The sequence below is a fragment of the Mangifera indica genome, chromosome 9 (assembly GCF_011075055.1).
Source record: "Mangifera indica cultivar Alphonso chromosome 9, CATAS_Mindica_2.1, whole genome shotgun sequence".
NCBI classification, from domain to species: domain Eukaryota; kingdom Viridiplantae; phylum Streptophyta; class Magnoliopsida; order Sapindales; family Anacardiaceae; genus Mangifera; species Mangifera indica.
The window spans coordinates 8,953,051-8,979,094 of NC_058145.1; the positions used below are offsets into that span (position 1 = coordinate 8,953,051).

Genomic DNA, 26,044 nt, shown 5'->3' on the forward strand with positions numbered 1-26,044 from the left:
TTTTGGATGGAATTTTTTGGCAACGACCGACGATCTTCGGGCGACGTCTCTTCCTCCCCAGCGTCTCCTCTTTTCAACCGTGTGACGTCTCCCCCTCTTAGGTTTCGTCGTCGACGAAGACGATGTCTTTATTGACAATAATGCCATATAACGTCAAAAGTATACGACCGAAAGGAGGGGTCATCGAAGAGGGAGAGTAGGTGCTTGGAGATCGCCGATTGTCGCTGAAAAAATTGGATATGAAGTTTGGAAACCCTAGGGGGAAAATACAGTTTTTGAAAACTTCGGTTGAGGGAAAGTGTTAGTTTTTAGGGTTTGGGGGGAAAATAATATTACCAATGAACTCAGTTAAGTTTGACGGCCCATGGGTGGGTAAATGGAATTTTCAAAGTTAACGGGAGGAACTTAAGAATTCAGCATAGTTTGGGTGAGAAATAGTCCTTTGGCCATTTTTTAATTCACATATCAATGCACCAAAGTGGCTGGTAAATTCATAAAATCTACTTACCCCAATATTTTTAGATCCTTAAATTAACCTCCCAAATTCACTAAATAAGTTCCATAACAATTTGTCTAAACACTTTGTGTTGAGTGCCTAGTAAAAGCATCTAGCAACAATTTTCAATGAGCCCTCATTACTTTAAATTCTTACACTTACCCCTCCAAAGGTAACTTAGGTCAAGTGACAAAACACATCATTATATCACCTATGTTGCCTAAATTTATTCAATCTCATGGAAACAAGTTACTACTATCTTTAATTGTAATCACATTCTTAAGTCAATCACCAAAACAACAACCATATTCAAACCTATACACAATAATTTCATTCTAAAACTCTGAAATAATGAATAATTACATTAATCAAATCTCTACAATGTAGCCAAGGAACATTACTCTAACCTTTTTTCTCCCCATATTATTGAATGAACATCATGTCAAGTTTGATGGCAAGAACAATAATAATCACGAACAACCTCTATTAAGAGCAATAATTATGGAGATCAATTATCAACGGGAAATAAAATGAAGAAAAAAGTCGAGAATAGTTTATAGTATGATTTCAAAATCGACAAACTTTAAGTATTGTGTTATCAATTATTGGTTAACATTTTGTCAAAAATAAAAAGATGAAATTTGAACCTAACCCATGGAAATGGGAAAGTGTAAAGGAAAATTGAATTAATATGATGGGGTATTTCAATGGAACTTTAATCGGAGGATTATGTGGGTACAAAATTGGGAGATTAATTATTTTCGTATTAACCCCTAAAACATGGCCCAAAATATTTTGAATAATTAAATAATTAACAAATAAATATATAAGAGGGTTTATGCCATCTATATGCAGTAACTATTAAACCCCTCAAGGCTCAAACTCAGACTCATCTTCTTCTTCCCGCCCGGTTAGCCTGCGAAAATGGTGACTCCAATTGAAGTAGAAGAAGAAGAGATTGAAGGAGACCACATCGAAACCACCGATTTCTTCTTCGATAAGATTGGCGATTCAATTCCAATCAAATTATCACAACATGAAAATTCCGAATTTGACCTTCAAAACCCTCCATCTCTTCCTCTCGCCGTCTCCGAGCGTTCCCATCTAATCTTCGTTGCCCACTCCTCTGGTCACTACTTCTCCCTTTTTATCTGAAGCTTTTTGTTCTATTAATGATCAGTTTGTTGATTGTGTTTCGAAATTTTGGTTAGGGTTTTGTGTGGCAAAGACCAAAGACGTGATTGACGCGGCCAAGGAGATTAAGTATAAGGGAAATAAAGGCATTTGTATACAGGAGTTGAGTGTTGTGGATGTTTCATTTAAGAATGTTAACGTTTTGGCTTTGTCTATCAATGAGTCCACGCTTGCTGTTTCTCTTTCGCACTCCCCGGATATTCATTTCTTTTCTGTCCCGTCGCTTCTCAATAAGGTAGGCCAACGTCTTCTATGTTTGTGGGATTATCTTGTTTTGGAACCGCGTAAAATTTATAGCTGGAATTGCGCCAAATTTGAATTAATTATCAGTTTTTGTACCATTGATATGCATTCAAGTTAAAAATTGAAAGCAATCCCAGTTAAAAATTGAAAGTAAGTTTGGGAAGCTTCAGGAGTATGAATAACAGGATTCTATGTGCAAAAGAGCCATAATTTTCAGCTACATCAGTAGGAATGATACAACTCTTAAAAAGCCATATTTCTAGTTTTTCATTTGAGGTGATTTTAGGCTATGGACATTTGAATAGCAGGGTAGTTGAAATGTATAAAGTCTCTTAAACTTAAAAGAATTGAAACTGGAAAGAGTAGTATTGCTTTTTCAGTAACTCACCCTGTCAGAAAAAAATCCCCTGTTAAAATTCAGGGTTCTGTTTGTTTGGGGAGGAACCTAATATGCTGACAACTCTTTTCAAGTACCCAGAGAGACAATGATGGCAGCGTGGAATTATTATTATTCGAAAATATTTATGAACTATTAGACTATTTGAGAAATGTCATTTATGGCTTTGCTCTTATTTTGTAGGAAGTGAAACCATCTTTTTCCTGTTCTCTTGATGGATCAAACTATGTAAAGGACATACATTGGTCTAAAAAAGCAGAAAATTCTTTTCTTGTGCTTTCAAATCTTGGGAAGCTCTATAATGGAGTTGTTGATGACCCTCTTCAGCATGTGATGGACAACATCGATGCTGGTATATTTTAAATTTTATTCTTGTTCTCCATTTGGAAATATAGCTATTGACTGTTAGTTTGTTGAATGCTTGTTGATATGATGCTCTTCTCCATTTGTGTTTTATGGCATTTACTGTGTGACTTTCTTTCCCCTAGGAGGTATTACTAGTGATTATTGACTCTTACTGAATTTTTAAGAGTGCCCATTGAAAAGCCCTTAGCATGTAACAAGATGTCAGGGCACTTATACGATTTGTGTTTAACCCTTGTTTTATTGGCTTTTTTTGGGTAATAGTTGAATGGAGTGTAAAAGGGAAATTTGTTGCTGTGGCAAAGGAGAGTACTCTTAGTATTCTGTCATCTAAGTTCAAGGAAAGATTGTGTGTATCACTATCATTCAAGTCATGGGTTGATGATTCTGATGTACAGTGCAGAGTAAAAGGTAAAACTAATTTTATGTGTTCTATATTTCTATTATGTGTCTGATTTTCAGAAAAAAGACTTCCATATTTGTTTTTTTTTTCACATATTTGTTGGCCAAGGGAAAGGCCAACTGCATCTTGTTGATCCTTGAAGAGACATTTGTCTTGTCGAAATAAAATTTTGGATCTTCTTCTATCAAAAGTTTTCTGCATTATCAACTTCTGAAACTAAAATTTTTTTGGATGGTTGCTTCAGTGGATTCTATCAGGTGGGTTCGTCATGATTGTATAATCATAGGATGCTTTCGGTTAACCGAAGATGGGAAGGAAGAAAATTACCTTGTCCAAGTTATCAAAAGCAAAGATGGCAAGATTACTGAAGTTAGTAACTATCCCCATGCTTATAAATTTTGAATGTATAATTGCAACGCTTATGCTTTAATTAGATGATTTAAGAGTTTTAGCAAATGTTGAGTTGGAGTAGTTGTTAGGACACAATACTTTAGATGATTTACTCCAGACACATAATTAAGCTCTTATAATTACTTTTAAATCTACATTCCACAGATGGCCAAATGTATGGACCAATCGTGTGCAAATACCAATTATTAGGGTAGGGGCAATCTACTCCTTTTATTAGTTTATTGATCACTCCATTGGATGCAACCACATATTTTGTAACGTCAATAATAATGATAATAATTTTTATTGATATATTCTTGCATCACATGTTGATTTTTATATTTCTTTCAGGCTTCTTCCAAGCCAGTTGTCTTGTCCTTCTACAATTTGTTTGCAGGTCTCATTGATGACATTGTGCCCTTTGGCAATGGACCTTATTTATTCTTGAGCTACTTAAAACAATGGTATGTTGATGTTGTTCACATTCCTGAATTTTTCTTTGCTTGTTTTAAAGTTCTTTTAATGTCTGCCATTCGTTATCACTAAATGTATCTGAGTTTCATATCTTACTTCTTTTTTAACATTCAATGTGACAATTGCATATGCTAGCATTTTTAGCAATTAAAATTTTGTAGAATTTATTGACTAGTTTATATTATTTAGATATAAAGTCTAACCTGTATTGTTTTGCTTGGAAAATTCACTTATTTCTCAGGGGAAATAATTTAAGAGAATTTGGACTTGATAATGATCACAAATTTACATTGGAAACATAATTTTTCATGGAGACGAAGAATGCAATTTAGATTGTGAAATAAAACTTATTATCAAAAGATAGTGAAATGAAACTTTGTTCCAAAACCTATGAAATAAATTGAGTTGGTTGCATTCAAACATTGGGAAAATACCTTTATACCGAGAATACTTCTTACTGTTTAGACAATTTTTTACTTTTCATTAAAATTTGTTTTTTTCTAATGAAAATAAGCATGATATTTTAGAGGTGATCTCCTTCAAGGTTTTTAATTATATAGGAACAATAAGTTTTAGTCGAACTCACCCAAAGTCAAATGGAAGTATTGCCCTCATTTCATTTCAATTAAACATATTGTACCTTTTATTTACTTGTATTTGAGTTGATTTATGATAAAGCTTGTTGAAATTGTAACTAGGCCAATCATGATAACTTCACTTTTGGTGGTGCTTGTGGAGTATGAATTTCCCTTTGTATTGCCAAAGTAAACCAACAAGAGTGCTGAGCATCATGAACAATCATGATGCTCAACACTTTTGGTGGTGCTTGTGGAGTATGACCATTGGCATTGCGCCACTTTTTTATCCTCAGGTGGTGCATCTACAAGGTCATAACATACAACCCAATATTTTGATTTAGTTGCGGTGTAAGGGGTAGTAACAAATGTCAACTCATTTTCATCTCAAAGTAACTAATCCAACTCGGGCCACAACATTTCTCACCATGCAGAAAAATCATCTTCAATGCGCTGATCTAGTTTTGCTCCCTGCTTCACAAGGATATGATCCACCACCTTGGCAGCCTTATTAAAATGTTCATTTTGCTTGTTACCAAGACCAAACACTCCATACTTACTTAAGTTTCTATAACTGCTTCCCTTTTTCTTTTCCCCCTTGTAAACCATTTATTGAACTTGACCGCAATATTTGTTGGCTCACCCATCTCTGTATGTAACCAAGAAGAAATGCGCCAAACTTTCCTTCAATTTCTCATGGTATTCATCATCATCAATCACATACCATCTAGATCGATGACTTTAAATTTTTCTTTCTCATATCGCGCTTCGTCGTGACTATGAAGGCTTTAGCACAACCTTTAACAGTAACCGTTTAGGTACCTTACAAGATTTTGACCATCGCCTTTTTGTCATCAACTTCAACTTCAACTTCAACTTCTAACTCTTTAACTGTCAACAATTTCAATGACTCATTGGTATTGACCTTTTGTCCTTTAATAATCATGGCCACTAAATCGAACGCTGACATTGAGCTTGACAAGGAGGATGAGGAGGGCAAAGATTGCTTGACAATTGTACAAACAGGGAATTTGATGAGCTTATTCTTTTTGTTAAATTGATGTAATTGGAGAGAGATCTCTCTAAGGTTGTTGTGTTGTTAAGTTGTGATTTGTTTGTTTCGATAGTGGGTATGGTTAAACATCACGTTGTAATTGGGGTTGCAAAGGACAAGGATGTGGCTAGACAAAAGTGAGAATGTGTTGTGGCTGAGAAATTTCGAATGAATGGCTATGGGACCAATTTTTGCAAAGTTGCAACAAAATTGGGGGCTATTTTGTTGGCGGGTGAAGTTGGGGCTGTTGTTTGATTATGGGTTTGATGGTAAGTTGGATTGTGGGTTTGATTGTGTGGTTGAGTGGAGGTCTGATTTAATGCTTGGTTATAGCTTAGCTATGAAATTGACTGGATGAAATTTGGTGAGGTTGAAATTGATGAGTTGGTAGGGTCGTCTTGGTGAAAGGTGTGGTGGTCATAGGGACTGGATTGTGAATTACTTAGGTTGGAATGATGTGAGGCTTGGCTTGAGAAGGTAGGGACAACTATTGGGTGATCGTTAATGTTGGTGTGCAATGAGTTGGATGATGGCAGTGGAATGTTGAATCAGTGTGGGTAGGGTGGTGATTCCGAATAGGGTGCAGTTTGTTCTTGAGCCAAGTAGTCGTATCATGTTTCCCTCCTATTGTAGCCAACATGTCTTTTATCATCAAAATGTCTAAGAATTTGTCTACCAGTTTTTGGAATTGAAATTCCTATGGTTTCTCCACCTTTTGGAACTGCTCCTTTAACACCTCGATTCCTTTTCCACGGATTTCATTCTATTCTCCATTTTTGTATGCACTATAGTAAATGTGTCAGTGGGCTGGGCTGGGCTGAGCCGGTTTTGGCGTGACCCATTTGGTCGGACTGGCCCGACCTAGCCTAACCTTGCTCGAAAAATATATATGGCCCATGGCCTAGCTCTATGTATATAGTTTCAGGGCTTAAATAGACCAGTCCGTTAATTTTAATAAAAAAATAATTTTTATATTATAATTATTATTTAATTATTTAATTTTTTTATGATTATGTAAACAATAGCGGGTTGGGCTAACTTGTAGGCCCGATGCCCAGACCCAAGGCCTAACCCTGAAAGTCTATAGCCCGCTATAGTATTGAGCTGGGCCATTTTTTCTTATTTTGAGCCAACTGACCCCATTTGTCCCACGACCCTACCCATTTGCCATGTCTACACCATAGGTTTGAAATGAGGTTCTGATACCACTTATTGGAAACCTCAGATTGTATGATTGGAATTCTAAATTTTAATATTGAATGTAATGAATTTTTATTAAAGTGAAAAATAAGAATTACAATCATAAGGATAAAATCTCCGACTCTTTGCCAAGAGACTCTGATGGTGCGCCTTCCCCAGAATACAACACCAAGTTGAAAATAGATTCTCAAAATGTTCTCCCTAATCCTCCCCAAAACCTTGCCGTTTATATAATTAAAAATCTAAACTAATTGGACTCTCAGTTTACTAATTCCTAATAAATTAATATTCCTAATTGATAACATATTTCTAATACTATACCTAATAAATCCTAATATCCTAAATCTCTAAATCACCTACTTAGGGGCCTAACAATGCTTTAACTTGTACCTTTTGTTTGCTCTGAAAGTCATAAATCGTACTTTTTCAGACAATGGTTTTCATTTTAAAGGATTCTTGTTACTTGTTTTCTGGTGTACAGAGGTTTGTTGACCTTTCATATCATTTGGTAATCTGTTTCAAAAAATGTTGACCACCCTTTTTTTGGGAGAAATTAAGAGTTTTTATAAAACAAAAATTATCAAATTTTTGTAATTACCTCCCCTACAAAGGAAGCCCTGTATAAAAAATAAACCACCTAGTGCGGTCTGTAATTGGGCTATATCTCTAAAAAAAATAAATGAAAATTACCTTTCTATGTATTTCCTCGACCTTACAGTAATGTCCTAAAATTGTTAGATTTTCTTCAGTAACTCAAAAGGGTCAGAATTTATTATATTCTGAGAATTCTACGCCTTTTATGTTGTATATTTGATTGATTTGATTGAACTCGAATTATTGACAGTGATAAGTCTTGTTTGTTATCCTTCCTTTTAGGAAATCCTGGAAAGTATTATCTTAACATGTTTTTTAATCTTCTGGTTTGGTTTTGAATTTATTGGTAGCATTTAAGTTAACTTTTATTTCTGTTTGTAATTCCAGTGAGCTTGCAATTATTGCTAATAGAAAGAATACAGATGAGCATATTGTGTTACTTGGTTGGTCAGTGGGTAACGAAGGGAGTGATGTTGCAGTTGTTGATATTGACCGAGATAAGTGGCTCCCAAGGATTGAGCTTCAAGGTGCTTAAACTTCTTTTTTTTTTTTTTTTTTTTTGTGGACTTGATACAAATGGCAAAAGTGTTTTTTTATTTGATCACAACATTCTTTGTGCATAGGGGACTATGAGTAATTACTCTGCAAACTTTTGTTTTGTTAATATGTCTTGTTGGAGATGAAACTACGATGGCGTATCGTGTACTAGATCTCTATGAGGTTGAAAACTTCTTGTTATGTTGACCCAAATTTAAAATGATCCAAGTATTGAACATAGTCATCAAATATTAATAATATAAATGATCTTTACTAATGTTGATCTTTATGATATTTACTGTCTCATCTCTCATGTATATCACTTTAATGGCTTTTGGCAGACATCTATTCATACTTTAGTCAACCAAGTTTGTGTCTAACCTAGTTCAGAATATGGATAGCATGTAAAGCATTTATGCTCACTTTTAGCTCTTTGATCCCTCCTGTTAAAATTTATTTGTTAATATTTTTATATTTGTTGGATTTTAGTTTATGCTTTTGTGTGGATGTTCTTATTCTGATGTGATGCGCTCTTGGTTAAATGGCCTTTGCTACAGATAATGGTGATGATAATTTGATCATGGGACTTTGCATTGATAGAGCTTCCCTCTATGGAAAAGTCAAAGTCAAACTTGGAGTTGAAGAAGAGAATGAACTTTCACCATTCTGTATTCTTATGTGTCTTACTCTTGAAGGAAAGCTTAATATGTTCCATGTTGCAAGGTATTTACACTGTTGTTTTGATCTCTTCTTTTGAAGAACAATATGTTTTTCCACTGCTCTAGCACACATCTCATCCATTTTTCAAGGGGCTAAGCAGCCTTGCTTTATTGTTAGCTTGTGTATGCTATATCTCTCTTTAGTTGAGACTGACTTGATTGTAGCTGTAGTCTTTCAGGAACAACAGCTTCGCCTGGTGTTATGTCCACCCTTTCCGATGAGGAAGAGGATACTCCTGGTGTGGTAACTGGGGAATGTGAATTGCCTAAACTTTCATCTGGATTAGGGGAACCAAATGAAGAAGCAGTACCTATTCGTTCAAAGTCGCAGGACTTGTACTTAAAGGAACTTAACATGGCTAGTGGTAGAGAAAATTCTGCCAAAAACAGCCTGAGGCCGTTTGCCAATTATGAGAGTTCTATATCTACCCCTGTCGATCAGATACCCCATAAAGGTACCACAATTGGAAACCAGGATTTGGAAGGTACAGGAGATCAAAAGGTACAGCTCTCTGTGCAGCAAAGCACAGATTTGGGGCAGCCATCTTCTAAGGTTTCTCACTGCAAGGAACCTTCTTATGCAGTTCAGAATTCAGGCGATCATAACACTACAGGGTTTGGATCGGGATTTTCTGTTTTTGCAGGAAAAGTTCCAACTGATGCCCCTAGCATATCAAACCAGAAGGATTTACCAAAAAGCTTTGAGTTTGGTAAGGAGTTGCTTGGAAAAACTGGATCATTTAGCTTACAGAATGCATCATCTCAATCATGGTCAAGTGGGAAAAACATATTTGTGAACGAATCTAAAGTCAAATCACCAGTTATACCTTCAAGTCACATTCAAGGTAAAAATTCTGAAAATTTTGACACTATTGTAAGTGCTGCAAATGTTTCTGCTTGGAAACCTTTCCCCTGGAAGGATGCCACTGGTACAATATCATCAGTCAATTTTTCTACTAGACCAGCCCAGGGTGATGAGCAGAGAGCTTCAACACAGATAGGGAAAATTGAGTCATTACCTTCCATGCGTAGTGTACAATCTTCAACACAGATAAATTTTGCATCAGGAAAGTCTCACAACAATAAGCTTTTTCCTTCCAAAGATGACTACAAAGCTGCTGTCTCAGGAATGCCGAATTCAGAACCAAACTTATCAAAACAGTCTGGCAATGTATGAACATCTTATGTTCTCTTCTCATCTCTTTTCACATTTCCCTGTATCTGGGTGATGAGCAGCTTTATATATGTTCTTTCTTGTTGTTTATATAGTTATTAAACAACATTCTAATCAATTGATCTGAATGTGGAAAGATTTTCCTTTTACCTTGACAACTTTGTGAAAATTTAAAGCCTGTAGTATAGAATGATATCTCTGGGTTTTTTTAGGTAAATATCTGTGCAGCAGTGACTGAGATTAAATTTTCTATACTGTGCTTTAAATTTTAGCAAGCATCATATACTAGCACACAATTGCTAATTATATTTGTAATGTTTGAAAAAAGTGAAAACCATGCTTTAACTCTATTTGTTTCTTCTGATGATTTTGCTCACTGATTAAAAAATGAAAGTCTACCATTCTCATCTTCCTTTCTCCATGTACATTACATGCCCATGCATTCTGGTGATGCATCTTGTTCAGCATCATTTGTGTTTTTCTTTGCATTTGTTTGTTCATGTTGTGTAGTTATCTTTCTCTTTGTTGTTTTTTTTTTTTCTTTTTTTGGGTTGGGTGACTTTTAATTTTGAAAGTTGATTTCTGTTCTTTTTAGTACCTCTTATCATCCTTTTTCTTTCCTTCCATTTAACAGCTTAAAGATATGACAAAGGAGTTGGATGCACTTCTGCAGTCAATAGAAGAGAGAGGTGGCTTTAGGGATGCCTGCACTGTTTCTCAGAAAAGTAAAGTTGAAGAATTGGAGCAGGGTATCGCGACTCTTTCTGAAAAGTGCCAAATGTGGAGGGTGATCTTTCGCACCAATGACTTGTATCTTATTTCTATCATTTTTACAGACATATATATATATCTTCGAATGTGCAAGAATTTGGGGTAGTAAAGGCGATAGATAACTTGCAAAAGTTCTCTTTGTTCTAATAAAACATAAGCATCATTGAACTCAATCATAAGTTCAACTTGAAGGTAGCTTTTTTCCAAGAAAGACCTTGTCCAACTTGATTATTGAGGAGGCTTTGAATAAAAAAAACTAGAAAAATAGCAATCTACTTGTGCTAATTATTGGAAATAATTATGAAAATCTGAATTTATCTAGATTATCTTGATAAATAAAACTCAGATAACCTAGAAAAATATAGATTAGGAGGGCTCGCCCCTAGCTCATTAGTATCATTGTGCACTATTCCTTGTATTTGTGATGAGGTACTACATTAATGTGTCCTAAACATGTTGATGAGTTCATGCTTTTTCATAAAGTAACTTGTTTAGTGTTTTACCCAGCTCTTATCTTGATTGCCTTGCAAATTTGTAGAGCATAATGGACAAACAGCTTGAAGAGATCCAGAATCTTCTTGATAAAACTGTTCAAGGTACTCTCTAATCTTTAAACATTGACGTGTGCAGAGGAATCAACACCTTGTTAAGCAGATATTAAGAATATTGGAAGGAACTGTAAATTTTGTTAAGAAAGATCTCAAAAAGAAACAGAAATTGAAGTTAACATATCAAATGTTTTACCAAATGGGTGTAAAACTGGTTTTCAGTTTTGGCAAGGAAAATATACGTGGAAGGCATTGTTAAGCAAGCTTCTGATGGCCGATATTGGGACCTCTGGAATCGCCAGAAGTTGAGTCCTGAACTTGAGCTGAAGAGGCGACATATGTTACAATTAAATCAGGTATATCATCAAAAGATTTCACAAGTGGCTGATGTGTCCAACACCAGATTGAATTGTGTTAATGTTTTCTGCCTTACAGGATTTGACCAATGAATTAATTGAGTTGGAGAATCATTTTAACACCCTTGAGCTCAATAAATTTGGTGAAAATGATGGCCTTCATGTGGGTTGGAGAGCTCCACTGAGCAAAGTTGGGCTTTCAAGGTATGGTTATTATTGATCAATCTATGTGCCACATTGGTATAAATGCTTCCAACTGATAATACTTGAATATAAATGTTGGGCTGTAACTAAATAGTTTAAGCTTTTGAGTCAAATGGTAGCACAGTATCAAAACAGAGGGTTTGAGATTCAGTTCTCCATGTATAGATGTACTTACATTTGTATTTCTGTTGGTGTGATCCATCATATGTCCACTATTTATATGAATCAATTATTAATTTTTTGGTCTTGATAACTAGCTTAAGCATTTGATTTAAGTTTTTTTTTTTACACCAGCCAACCTAAAAGGAAAGTGCTTAGCTTTTATGATATTGATTGATAAAATGTTATGATTCTTGTGAACTTGTATGAAGTAGATGGAAGAGCGGATTATTTGAGCTTTATAAATTTATCAATCATGATTCTCTTATTTCTGTGCATCTCTGCAGGTGTATTCAATCACTGCATAGCTTGCATACCACAATGAGTTCACAATTAGCAGCTGCAGAGCTACTCTCTGAACGCCTTTCCAAACAAATGGGTGTTCTGAGTATAGAGTCTCCTGCAAAACAACAAAATGTAAAAAAGGAGTTATTTGAAATAATTGGAATCCCATATGATGCCTCTTTTAGCTCTCCTGATGCAAAAGTTAGTGATCCCTCTTCAATGAAAAGACTTCTACTTTCTTCTGGTTCTGCTGCTACAGAAGATCGTTCCAGGAGACGCCAATCAAGTGCTATGAAAAGCTATGATCCAGAAACTGCTAGGAGGAGGAGAGACTCACTTGACAGGGTATTTTTTTCTTGGATTGTGTTTTTTGGTTTTTTACCTGGTACATTGAAATCCTTTTCCATGTATTTATCTTCATGCTAGTCATAGGTTGATGCTCTGTCCAACACTGCAAATTGTAAGTAAAAGTAGTAATATAACTTTTACAACTTGAACCATCTGAATTTTACAGTTCGTCCTACCAGAGTTTTTCTGTCTAAGTGTGGTTATACTACTTGTTGCACCCAATTTGCTCTTCTTTTGTCCCCCTTCCACGTCTTCTGTTTGGCTGAGAAATGTAGGAAATCTTCACTGAGACAAAAAATCATATACCACCAATCTTTGGCATATATAACATATCTTTGTTTAACAGGAAGCCTGTTTTCTCTCTTTGTGATATTGATGGATTTTGTACATTTATTCGCATGTTCATGTTTCAGAGTTGGGCTAGCTTTGAGCCACCTAAAACAACTGTGAAAAGGATGCTTTTGCAAGAACGTCAGAAAGGTATTCCAAATAAATTATCCTTGACTGACAAGAAAATTAGTCCTCACATGTCAGACGGGGCATCTATTGTACGTCCAAAGGATCGAACAACACCTTCATCATCGTTATTCCAATCTGGAAACAAAGGTTAGACATTCAAAATTTCCGGCCATGTTTGTTACATGTTTACCAATACTTTTTTAGTAACAGTAATTGGGTGTTTTCTCTGTGTATTTTTATCCTTGCCAGGTATTCAGGAAACTTCCCTACAACAGACTTCTGAAAACAAGTCAACATTGTTCAGATGGGCTAATGATCCAGTAGAACCATCACAATCTACTGGGCCAAAGTTTCCTGTGTTCCAAATTAACACTGCTTCTGCAGTATCATCACATACGGCTCCGCAATTGCCCCTTACAGGAGAGCAAAATTATGCTAGAGATGATATCACTGCAGACAAATCAAGCTGTGTTGATAAGTCTGTTTCAGTTTTGATTGGTGAGGCCAGGCCAATTTTGCAATCTGGGACTAGTGTGAATCAAAAGCCATCAACCCCTATGGTGTTGCCTACATTTGCTCCATCGATGTCAAAAAAAACCAGTGAAACAGCAAACTTAAACATTAAAGGGAGTGTGCCAACAAATTCAAAAACTGAAAGTGAGAGACCCCTGCCAACACCTATGAAAACTGGCACTCTTCAATCTAGAAAAAATCGTGATGCTCAATTATCAACATCGGCAGCCACTGCTTCTGCCTTTCCTGGAAAAGTTGCACAGTTTGATGTTGCAACTAAAAGCAATCCTGGTGAAAAAGAATCAAGCTCTTCTGCATTCTCAATGCTACCTGCTTCATCATCTCCAATGTTTAGTTTTTCAACTGCTTCCCCATCCACATTATCCACCTTATCTTCAACTTTCTCATCATCTGTAATGCCATTTGGTGAGTCATTGACTACTTCTAAAGCCTCTATAGATGTTAAGCCAATAGTTTCTTCAACATCCATGACCTTACCTTCTACCTTATCAATTGTTTCCCCATCCTCAGTATCAGCTTCTTCCTCTACGACTTTTTCCTCTTCTAGTTTCTTCCCTGTTCAGGCTCCCAAAACACCAGTGCCCTTATCTGATACCCCCCCTGTGAATTTGACATCAGAGTCTCCTAAACAAGAGTCTCAACTCTCTACAGATAAACTTATTTCAAAAGCAGAAGGGAGTACTACTATGCAAACAAGGCCATTGCAGTCAGGTCCTTGTGTGGTTGTATCTGGTTCAAAGCCTGAAACTTCTGTGTCATCTGCCACTGCAGTTGAAACTCCAACTTCAGTGTCATCTGCCTCTTCAGTTGAAACTCCAACTTCATTGGCATCTGGAAGCAAGCCTAATTTTACAAGTGCAGCTGGTAATGTATTTAGTGTGACGTCAAATGCTCAACGAGAACAGTCACATACTTCAAACACTCTATTTGCATCATCGATCCCAACTTCTGCTAGTACCACTGGTGCCAAGAATGAAAGCTTGGACATTGCAGTTTCACAGGAGGATGAGATGGAGGAGGAAGCTCCTGAGACTAGCCAGATGACTGAGCTTAGCTTGGGAAGCCTTGGTGGTTTTGGAATTGGCTCAAGTCCCAATCCAGATCCTCCCAAATCTAATCCATTTGGTGGTGCTTTTGGTAATGCTGCAACAAGTCCAGTAAGTTCACCTTTCAGTATGACAGTTCCTAGTGGACAGCTGTTTAGGCCTGCATCAATTAGCTTTCAATCTCCACATTCTTCCCAACCATCTCAGCCAACAGCATTCAGTTCTTTCTCTGGAGGCCTTGGGACTGGATCAACTCCTCAAGCTCCTGCCCAAACTGGATTTGGCCAGCCAGCCCAGATTGGGTCTGGCCAGCAAGCATTGGGGTCGGTTCTTGGGTCATTTGGGCAGTCAAGACAAATTGGTGCTGGTCTACCGGGAGTGGGTTTTGCTTCTGCAAGTAGTTTTGGTGGTGGTTTTGCTGCTCCAAGCCCCACTGGTGGCTTTGCTGCTGTTGCTTCAGGTAGTGGTGGATTTGCTAATTTGGCCTCAGGTGGTGGGGGATTTGGTGGTGTGGCATCAGGTGGTGGTGGATTTTCAGGTGTGGCTTCTGGAGGAGGATTTGGTGGCATGGCTGCTGCTAGTGGAGGTGGAGGCTTTGCAGCTGCTGCCTCAGGTCGAGGTGGATTTGCTGCGGCAGGTAACAGTTTTAGTTGATCTTTCCTTTTTTTGGTTTAGATGGTCGTGGATTTGACTTAGTTTTGCTTACCATTTTGATACTGAATCATTTATTTACAGGTGGTGGTGGATTCGGGGGATTTGGTGGGCAACAAGGATCAGCTTTTGGTGGGGGCAGCGCAGGAACTGGAAAACCTCCTGAACTCTTCACACAGATGAGGAAATAGATGTGGCTGTGTTTTGTTGATCAGAAGAGGAAGTCCTTTTTTATTAAGTTTTGAAAAATAACTGATTTTAAGATTGTTTGTAGAAGAAACGGATCTGGGTTCCAGACTCTGATATTAATGAGTATGTTTTAGTTAGCTTCAAATTTGTTAGCTACTGGGCTTTAAACTCGTCCTGAAGGCATATACCAAGAATGATATAAATGGGAATGTTAATTAAATTAACCAAATTTTTTGGGGTTGAACATTCAACCAAATTAGCCAATCTCTGACTTTCTAGCACGCCTTGTGCTTCTTCAATGAATTTGTCTTTAATGTCATGAAAACAATTAAACAACACTTCAATTTATCAAGAATTTAAGACAGCTCAAATTATAATATGAAGTGAAACAAGGGTAATTTATGAAAATATAGTTCAAATTTGTTTAATCTCCCTCCAGTTTTGGTAATTTATTAATATCCCCAAAAGAATTCCAGCATTCCCTCTTATTTCAATCAAAACGGAACAACCATAAAGTTGCTAACACAATTCATAATCAAAATTATGACTACTTGGTAATAATTCTACATGTAATCAAACAGGAACTCCTAACTCAGAGATCTTCATTATCCGTTTATCAAGCACAACCCTCTGCCTCTTCAGAAGTGAAGCCATAGAAGCAACCTAATTCAAACATAAGAGAGATAAAAAGTGCCCTCAAGATTAATCGAGACTCAAAACTCTTGCTTTCGGTATTTATGGATACATCTATGTAAGCATGAAGAAGATGTTGAATTTACCTCAGCTCTAAGTTTCAATGCCTTCCTACCAGGGATTTCTCTCAGGCCTTCCATCAAATCTACACCAAGCATATATTATAAGCGGTCACATTCTTCCATTGTTAACAGAAAATTCATCCCAAGATTTTTTTTGTTCAAAACACCTTTTTTAGTAAAAAGTAGGTGTCTAAGTGAGCCAAACCGTGACAAATATTTGGCTTATCAAGCTCTGCTAAATATTCTAGAAAAAAAAAAAGGTTAAATCAACTGAAGTTACAAGTTTATATTTCAACTTCAGGTTATTTCAAGGGAAGGAGGAAAAAAAGGTAACAGCATTGTGTGTGAAATGCCGTAATTCATATCCTTTTGGAAAGAGAATTCTTTTCTATAATCAAGACAATTTTATGGGAATTTTAAAAATATGAAACCAAGACTCTAACAGTCCTCCCACTGTACCATCATAATAAAGGAAAAGAAAAAGCAAACAAGAATGTGTACTACCTGCAGCTTGGGCTTCAACTTTGTAAGCTTGTTTCGCAAGATGCTGAACTTGACTTCCAGCATTCCTACAAAAATATAACCTGAAGCGATCAGGACGGATAGTTAATGAGAGTTTTGCAACAGAGAATAGTTGTGAAGATCACTTTACATGAGCTCTGTTTCTCCATGCTTCATATCCTTTTCAGCAAGACTTGCCCTTTCAAGCAGTTTTTTGCTCTCCTTCTTCATTAAATCAACAGAAAGGTGTAACTCATTGACATGCTTCTCAGCCTTGACAAACTTTGCCTGCATAACCAATTGTGGCAGAAGAATAAAGAGAATGATGTACTGAATTATATGAAGCCTGGGGGGCCTGAGGCTTAGTTCAAAAGTACTAATCATGTTTGTTTTTTTACTTTCCATTTTCAATTATTTTCAAGCCTACAAATTAAAACAAACCTCTCTTCACCTTACTATGAGCAGAATTCAATCCCAAGATCCAACCAACTGAACTAGCTAGTACCCATACTAAATTACTAACAAATTGTGCAGACAGATACATATACTTAACCTTCCACTCATAGTTTCAATAGGGAGAACGGAGTTTCTATAGAACAAAGAAGATAAATACCTCCTCACTTTGAAGTCGACCCAACGTCTGACGAAACAAAAATCTTCTCGGGCCTGCAGAGAAATCCTTTATAGAGATAAATTCAAATAGGATTGAGAATAAACATATGCACAAAAATATACTGAAAGTAGTCACAAGGTATGAAATGCAAGAAAAGCATATAGCCATACATGCATATACAGGGAGGGTCAATTGAAAGGTCAAAGCCTAAGAATTAAAAAATCCCTCCATTGACATTATTCAAAGGAAAAGTAAATGTAATTTTCTGTAGTATTCAACATTATAAAGCATAAACATACGTTTAGTGAGTCAAGTCATCAAATGAAACTGAAGTCAAGTATAATAAACTGTGTTAGGCAGTAATGCCGGGGGCTCATAAATACGTTCAACTGAATAGCTGTTCATCATGACCACCATAACCAAATTGGCAAAATAAAAAATCATTACATTGAGTATGTAAAAGAACCAAGAATTTTCAATTTCTTTCTTCAGAAAAAGCCAGCGTCAAATTTGCATCTTGATACCTCGCAAAAGAAGGAAAGCAGCAGAAAGACCTATCCCAATAGCAGCACCAGGGTGTTCCCGTGCACTCTTTAACTCCTCTGTAAAAAATACCAAAGAATCAGCTGGTCAAAATATCATCAATTTAAATTAAAACATATTAATATAATGAAGCAACCAAGATAAAAAATAATAATAAATTCCCAAATGAATATCCTGTAAGCCATGTTTCTGAAAAACCCTTTAGCTGGCAAGCAAAAACAAGCAGTGAAAATTAAGCCCACATAGCATGGCCTCCCACATGTAAAGGGCAGGGCATGAATAGCTTAGAGTTGACTAGCGATATACCACGATAAATCACTCTTCCCTTGGTACAGTTCGGGCGGGTCCCCGTTCACAAAAAAAAAAAATTATGCCCACATAGATTTCAACCGAGTGTCGATAAAATTACTAGGAAAACGCAAAATAAACAGACGAAAGCGAAGCAAAGAAGTGACCTTTAACTTTGTTGAGGAAAGCTTGTTCGTAAGCTGTGTACTTTGCTATAGCATGGGGAACAGAATCCTAGAAAAACAAAGCAATGAGTAATAAAGGAAAAATGTATTTAAATTTCAATTAGAAAATTATAAATGGAAGAAGGATAAATTGAAAACCTGCAAGGAACGAAAATGGGTGGAAGAGTTTTGTTGAAGTGAACGAGCAGAGAGAAGAGCAGAGTCTTTAGATTGAATGAAAGAGCGTTGCAGATCCTCCACCCATTCTTTGGCATCTTTAGCTTTAGATGGCGCTGCCGATTCCCCTTCTGAAACCATGTTCTCCTCTTCCTTCTTCTTCGACTTCACTTTGCTCTTATTTTATTTTGCCCACCACAAGAACAGGACCACTTCGTCATGTTTCTTATGATCCCAGGTTTTTAAAGAGTTTTATATTTGTAGGGTGTTTTTCTGAGATATGCCATATTTCCTTAAATTTATTTCCCAAATCACCCCATGAGACGAGTCAGGTTAGGTCAACTTGCTAGGACTGAAGAGCCTGTAGCATGGGTCATGACCCTTTGGTCCTACCTTCGTGAGCTTGTAGTTAGCGGGCCTATTTGTTTTTACGAGTTAACCTATTAAATTATAATATTTTAATATTTTTAAATTTTTAATAATATTTTATAAATTATGTCAGGTCGACTTATGGGTTTACCCCAAGGCTCATGCACGACTCAATTATAATATTATTATTGAATTTGAACTTGCCTTTAAACCATAGCTCAAGCTTGACTTTGAAATGATTCAAAGTGTTATTGAATTTGTTCCAAAGTAAATAGTATTATCGAAAAAATAAATAATATTATTATAAAGGAAACAATATTATTAAAATAAATAAATAAGTTAAATTTAAGTCAAGTTAAAATTTTAATTCGAATTTAATTTTTTGAAACTGAATGTAAATTCAATAAGCTAAGTTTGAATGCATCCTTATGCAAAATGGGGACATATTAAGCTCTAATAAGCACTCAACTATAATAGATAAGGCTAGTACGCATATAGGTGTATCACTTATAATGGGTAGGGTTTGGCAAATAAGTATCATACATAATAATATTGTCGAAACAATAAAATTAGATGTACGTACTAATTTGTAAATTAATAGCAATATATTATTGTATTACTAAGTGATTTGAAATTAAAAATAAAATAAAATTTTTTATATATAGACAACCAAGTAAATTGTTTACGTTAAAATGCAATCCACGGATTGAGTTGATCAGAATTGAGAAATTGCAATTTGGTTTGGTTCTTCAACCAAATTTATTTTCAAGTGAAAAAATCTAATTCAATGCAACTCAATTCTTCCAAAAATCAAATTGAACCAATTTCGCTTGCCACTAGGTGTCAAATGACAAATTGTCATTCTTAAAATAAAAATGACATTTTTTTCATCTTTCATCAAAAATCACATGCTTCTTTTAATGATGGGTACTTTTGTTAGTTCATAATATATTAACACATTTACACCCTTAAATTATGATCCTTTTTCACCCAATTAATAATTTATCACTTAGAGTTCAAATATTCAATTTTAAAAAAAAATCAAAACTTTAACTAACTCCTATCAATCTCAAACTCATAATTGCATCAATTACGGTTGAAATTAGGGTTAAAAATTGTATTATCTTAGCATGAATAAAGAAAGTAGTTAATGGTAAATGTATCGGCAATTGTTTTAAATTTTATTTTATTTTTAAATTTGGAGGAGAAAATGTTTTTAAGAAAGTTTAGGGGTAAAAGTTTTATTTACCCTTAGAAAACAGTAAAAGTAATAAAAGGTATTTTTGTCTTTTAAGCGTGTCTATTTTTAAAATTTACAAATTTCACTAAATACACTTGACAAAAGTTGAGAAAAGTATCATATTTTATCTTAAAGGTGACAATTTGTCCTATTGATATTGTCCGAGTAAGAATTAGTCATTTTTCTTTTGTTTGAGGAACCCTTATTTAAGTTAAGAGTTATTTTTTTGATCTGATCAGGCTAAACCCACTATACTAAATAGGTGAAAACCTCATATATAGTGATTGGTCCATAAACACTATTTGAAGTAAGTCAAATATTTAATTTTTATATGTCTCTCATAAAATTTGAATAGATAATTTTGAAAATCTATCAAATTTGCAAGGACAATATTATTTTATAACTATATAATTGTTAGACTACTTCCTATTTTAAATAATAGATTAGCATTAATTATGGTTAAAAGTAATTTATTAACAAAAAAGTCATTTTTTATATGGCCATAAGATTATTACCCAACCAAGTTTTTCTAATTCCCACCTTTAAGGTCTAAATTCGTACTTATCCCCAAGTATCCAGTTCTATTGATGAAGAGCTTTCACTCATTTTTTCTCTTCTTATGCAACTCATCCATGTCTCCTTTTTCAATTTAACAGTCTAAATATATAAAGCAAAAACGACTCACATTGTAGAATGTTGATGTAAGTAGGTTGAATCCAAATCAAATTAATTCAGTTTCGAAAACTAATCCAACCTTGAAAACCAGTTCAACTTGATTTAGATTGATTCAAATTCATTTAATTCAAATTTAAACTAAATTCAAACTAAAAAATTCAACTCATTTTTTAAAACATGTCAAATTAAAATTATGAGGTGTTCAATTTGAATTCATAACTCAAATAAGTAATTCAAATTTATGGTACAGTTTGAATCAAATTCATAACTTAAACTTATAACTCGAATCAATGGTTCAAATTTATGATTTGTTGGGTTTAAATTCATAGCTCGAATTAGTGGTATGAATTTGTGGCTCAATTCGATTTGAACTCATAACTTAAATAAGTGGTTTTGCCTATTATTTCAGTAAAACGATATCATTTTGTTAGTGAAACTCGAACCACTAATTTAAGTCACAAATTTAAATTATTGATTTAATTGATGAATTCAAGTCAAATCGAGCTACGAATTTAAACCACCAATTCAAGCTTAACAAGAATCGCCAAAGGACTATTTCCTACCCAAAGTATTCTCTTATCTCAAATTTTCATTCCTTAACTTTGAAAATTCCATTTACCCATCTATAAGTTGTTAAAATTAATGAAACTCTAACTCCTTAAAATTTTACTTTTTTTCCCCCTTAAACCGTAAAACCTAACAATTTCCCCTATAGGTCAAGTTTTAAAAAATGACATTTCCCCCCAAGGGTTTAGTTTTCAAATGCTAACGTCATCTCCAGCAGTCGCTCCCTTACTATCTTCGCCTCCGACTGACAGTCCTAATCCCAATAGAAGACTCCATGATGAAAGCGAGATCTCTTGTCTTCCTTGACGAAGACAAAATCTCTCATCTTCATCGGACTCCTTTTCATTTTTCTTGACAAAGATGAGAGTCTCATCTTTGTTGGGGAAGATGAATAGCTTGGTCTTCTCGATGAAGTTGAGGTTTAGTTCTGACATTAATTGATGTCGTACAAGCTTCCAAATGAGAGAAGCTTGGCCGTCAGAGGGGAGGAGACATTGAGAGATATTCATCAACAGAGATGTCGTTGGATTTAAAGTCAGAGATATGAAAACTAAACCTTAAAGAGAAACTATCATTTTTTTAAAACTTGTGTTAAAGGAAAACTTTTAGTTTTTAAGGTTTAGGGGAGGAAAATGAGATTAAAATTTAGTTTATTTTTAATATTACAGATAAAATGATGATTTTATCCTTAAAGCCGTTAATTTTAATCACTTATAAATGGGTGTTTGAGATTTTCAAAGTTAAGAGGTGGAAACTTAAGATTAGAGGATACTTTGGGTGGGAAATAGTCTTTTGGCCCTAACTTGAACCACCATTAATTTTGGCTTGAAAAACTTGATCTAAACTTAAGCAAAACTACTTTTATACAAGTTGAACTTGAACCAAGGGTGTTTAGGCTTAATTCAATTCGTATCCACCTCTAGGCAAGGTCATACCTAAATATATCATGAGCTATGGCTACAAAAAAGGGTTTTCTATTTGTCTCGCTTGAAGTGTAAGGTGTGGGAGTTCTTGCTTTGTTTCCTTTCTTCCTTATATAGTGAGATTGAGCAAATAGTTTGATGCTTCACAAATGGGATTTGATCCATTTCCCTTTACAATCAAGAGGTCTTTTTCTAGTCTAACACAAGATAGTACTTTGTTCTTGTGGTCAAATAAGAAGAATAAGTGAACACATGAGTATAGTTAATCTTAACATCCCAATTTTAAAGAGTTGAAAAGAATAAATTTTGTATAAATTATAATGAGGAATTGTACATTAATATATACATGTCTTAAATCTTATACAAGGAAAGAAAATCAATCTTATTCAATATACAATCAATACATAATAATATATAACAAGAAATTAAATATTTAGAATATATTCTCATATATAAAACCAAATATACAGAATATATTCTAACATCCCCTCTCAAAATCAAGTAGACAAATAATTTGCTATCTTGAGTTTGTGATGTAAACCATGAAAGCGTCCTGGAGGATGGACTTTAGTGAAGACATCAATTATTTGATTAATAGAAGGTATAAAAGTGAGATAAAGGGTCTCTTTTATAAGATGATGACGAATAAATTGACAATCAATCTCAATGTTGATATGCTCATGAAAAACATTATTATGAGCAATATAAATGGCACTATGATAATTATAGTAGATGTTTGTAGCATTTGTTTGAAAGACTCACATATCTTGTAACAACCATCATAACTAAATAAGTTTAGAAGTAGTGTCTACAAGTGTTTTATACTCTGTTTCTGTACTTGAATGAAAAACAACCATTTACTTATTACTATGCCATGAGATGAGAGAATCTCCTAGAAAGAAACAATAACTAGTACTGAAATGTCTATTTGTAGGATCACCCACCCAATCAGTATCAAAATATGCACATAGTAAAACAAAGACTTAACAAAAAAATAATGACCATGGAATAAGGTACATTTGTTATATCAGAGGATATGAAGTATTGTCGCAGAGTAATACGATGAGCATCCATAAATTAATTAACAATATGAATGTCATAGGCTATGTTTGGTCGAGTGGTAGTTAGGTAGATAAGACTTCGAATCAATTGTCTATAGAGAGTGCGATCATTCAACACTATTCCTTTTATAGGAGAAAACTTGACATTGGCTTCAAGTGGAGTCGAGATAGTTATATTATTTGACAAACTAACATGAGATAAAAGATTAGTAGCGTATTTGGCTTACGATTAGTAATAAACAGTGTCATCAAAGAAAACTTCTAACCCAAGATCCTTCATTTCAAATTATATGTTGAGAAATTACTTCAACTCTATTATACCTTGTACATCGTCTCCAGTAATAATCATATCATCGACACATAACAAAAACATAGTACATCCCCTCTTAGTTTTGTAGATGAATAGAACATTATCATAAGAACTAAAGAAGAATCCAAACTAACTAATGGTAGAGTTGAATTAGTCAAACCATGCTCTCAGAGCTTATTTAAGTCTATATAAGTCTTTACGAAGACAACAAACCTTTTTAGGTGAATGAGGATATTTAGGTGGAGGTTTCATATAAACTTCTTCAATAAGATCTCCATTTAAAAAGACATTCTTTACATCCATCCAAAAAAGTTACCATTTTTGAACAATTGTAATAGCTATAAGATTGCAAACAGAAGTGATTCACACCATTGGAGCAAATGTTTTCTCATAATCAATCTCATCCTCTTAAGTAAATCCCTTTGCCACTAATCGAGTATTACAATGCTCCACTAAGCCACTGACACAGGTTTTAATTTTGTAAACTTATTTGCATCCCACAATAGATTTACCAAGTGGTAAGTCAACTAAATCCCAACTATGAGTTTTTGTTAAGGCCTACAATTATTTTTGCATTACTTGCTGCCAAAGAGAATTATCACTAGCTTCTGTGTAAGATAAAGGTTCATGCACAAAGACAATACTAGAGTAACAATGATAATCATGTAAATAAGTAGGTGGTCGACGTACTCTAGTGAGTTTGTTATTTTGAGGTAATGGAGAACTTTGTGGAGACTTAAAATCTACAGATGAGTTGGATGCTTCATGATCGGTTACAATACTTTCATTTGTATGACCTACATTAAAAATATTAGGAGAAGGTGGAGTAGTGCCATTGTGATCAATAGAGGACAAAACCTCAAAAAATAATTCAACAGATGGATTTGTGAGGAAAGGTGAGTTGTGTTCAAACAAATGAAACTCAGACATAGAAGAGAACATTTTATGTTCCCAAAAGGTAACACGACGATAGATACGAAGATGTTTAGAAATAGGATCCCAACAATGATATCCTTTATATTCACAAAAATAGGATATTTTCGCTTAATCCTTATAGTTTTGGGCAATTTTTTTAGCCCCCCTTAGTTTTAGACATTTAATTTAATTTTCCTTAAAAATATAATATTAAAATAAGTTGATTATATTTGTTAATTACTAATTATTTCAATAATCTACTAGACTTAGTTAATACATTATAACCAAGGTGTCCATGTTAATTCAATAGAAATAAAAATGGCCAAATGATTATATCTCACCCAAGATTTGATGAAACAAAATTGTTATCCATTAAGTTTGAAAAAAACAAAATTTCATTATTTATTAAAAAAGTAAAGTATTTAATAAAAAGAGTAATTTATTTGTACTCTAAAGATATAAGTAATATTAATACTCCCATAATATTTACACAAAATGACGTATTAGATTTGTACTATTAAAATCAATATTTTTAAAATCTGATTGATAATTGAATAAGTTATTTCATTAGTTCATGATTTGATATGACAACCAACAGGTTTAATTTATTATTTTTTGAACGTTTATCATATTTTTTAAACATAAAATATATGAAACATATATAACATAATTTCAAATATGTTAATTAAATAATTGTCACTTCATTACATAGACAAATAAAAAAAATTAATTATAAATGTTATCATTAATTCAATTAAGATCTTACAAATTATTACTTTTTTAAGTTTTAATAAGATCAAAATTGTGTCATAATATGTAAGTCCGAATTTGTTGGTTTTAAATAGTTTTTTCTAATTTAATAGGGTTTAACTGATTTTTAAATAAATTAATATTTATATATCGGTTCACAGTATAATCGATCAAACCGATCAATCTGATCTGACCTGATTTTAAAACCACAAATTAAAAATAATAATAATGATAAACCCAAAAAGGTAAAAAATGCTCAACTACCTTCATTGAATCTGAAAATTTATCAATTTATATATATATAATATCAATATAACCTAAAAAAAAATTTCATTTATTAGTTTTATATTTTATTATTTTAATTAATTTTTATGTTATATTTTTATTCAATTTGATCATCTTAAATTTTACAATAAAACTATGTATACCCACTTTGGGTATATAAATATATACACATTTATATGTATCATCATATGATTGGATGATTTTGAATTAAGAATAAAACAATAATCAATCATATGATAACACATATGAGTGTGTATATATTTGTGTATCTAAAATAGGTACACATAGTATTGCTCTAAATTTTATTTTTAGAGTTGTCATTAATTAATGATTAATTTTGATAAACTAATAAAAAAAAAATTTTTTTTTCAAACCCAAAGGGGAATTGTCGTTTCATGAAACCTTGAAAGGGACATAGTCATTTGGCCAAATATAAATGTAAGAACAAAAAATTAAGTTATTTACAGAAAATATAATAAGGGAAATTATATTAAATACCTTTTTTACCCCTTCATTAAGCGAAAATGTCTAATTTTCCTATTCTT

The 26,044-nt window shown here is 34.1% G+C and overlaps 2 protein-coding genes across 4 annotated transcripts; one reads left to right on the forward strand and one right to left on the reverse strand.

The window, feature by feature from the left end:
• The first annotated feature begins 1,339 nt into the window (after positions 1-1,339).
• Positions 1,340-15,587, forward strand: LOC123225010 (nuclear pore complex protein NUP214). 3 transcript variants are annotated; one of them, XM_044648837.1, is made up of 18 exons: positions 1,340-1,625; positions 1,708-1,925; positions 2,514-2,682; positions 2,958-3,104; positions 3,341-3,465; positions 3,838-3,950; positions 7,771-7,910; positions 8,478-8,643; positions 8,811-9,484; positions 9,605-9,810; positions 10,448-10,600; positions 11,123-11,180; positions 11,355-11,488; positions 11,568-11,692; positions 12,139-12,481; positions 12,898-13,090; positions 13,193-15,160; positions 15,259-15,587. In XM_044648837.1, the coding sequence occupies exons 1-18, from the start codon at positions 1,421-1,423 to the stop codon at positions 15,363-15,365; spliced, it is 5,244 nt and encodes a 1,747-aa protein (XP_044504772.1). In that variant the 5' UTR covers positions 1,340-1,420; the 3' UTR covers positions 15,366-15,587. The 3 variants fall into 3 exon arrangements, with proteins under 3 accessions (XP_044504772.1, XP_044504771.1, XP_044504773.1); XM_044648836.1 differs by having other exon boundaries at positions 8,811-9,810; XM_044648838.1 differs by lacking the exons at positions 1,340-1,625; positions 1,708-1,925; positions 2,514-2,682 and adding an exon at positions 3,652-3,697 and having other exon boundaries at positions 2,963-3,104; positions 8,811-9,810.
• A 174-nt stretch (positions 15,588-15,761) lies between these two features.
• On the reverse strand, positions 15,762-18,647 carry LOC123225011 (RGS1-HXK1-interacting protein 1). The gene is made up of 8 exons (XM_044648839.1): positions 18,387-18,647; positions 18,231-18,297; positions 17,757-17,834; positions 17,233-17,285; positions 16,771-16,907; positions 16,623-16,687; positions 16,143-16,201; positions 15,762-16,026 (listed from the first exon to the last, which is right to left on the reverse strand). Exons 1-8 carry the CDS (start codon positions 18,543-18,545, stop codon positions 15,937-15,939), a joined length of 708 nt encoding a protein of 235 aa, XP_044504774.1. The 5' UTR covers positions 18,546-18,647; the 3' UTR covers positions 15,762-15,936.
• Positions 18,648-26,044: the final 7,397 nt, after the last annotated feature.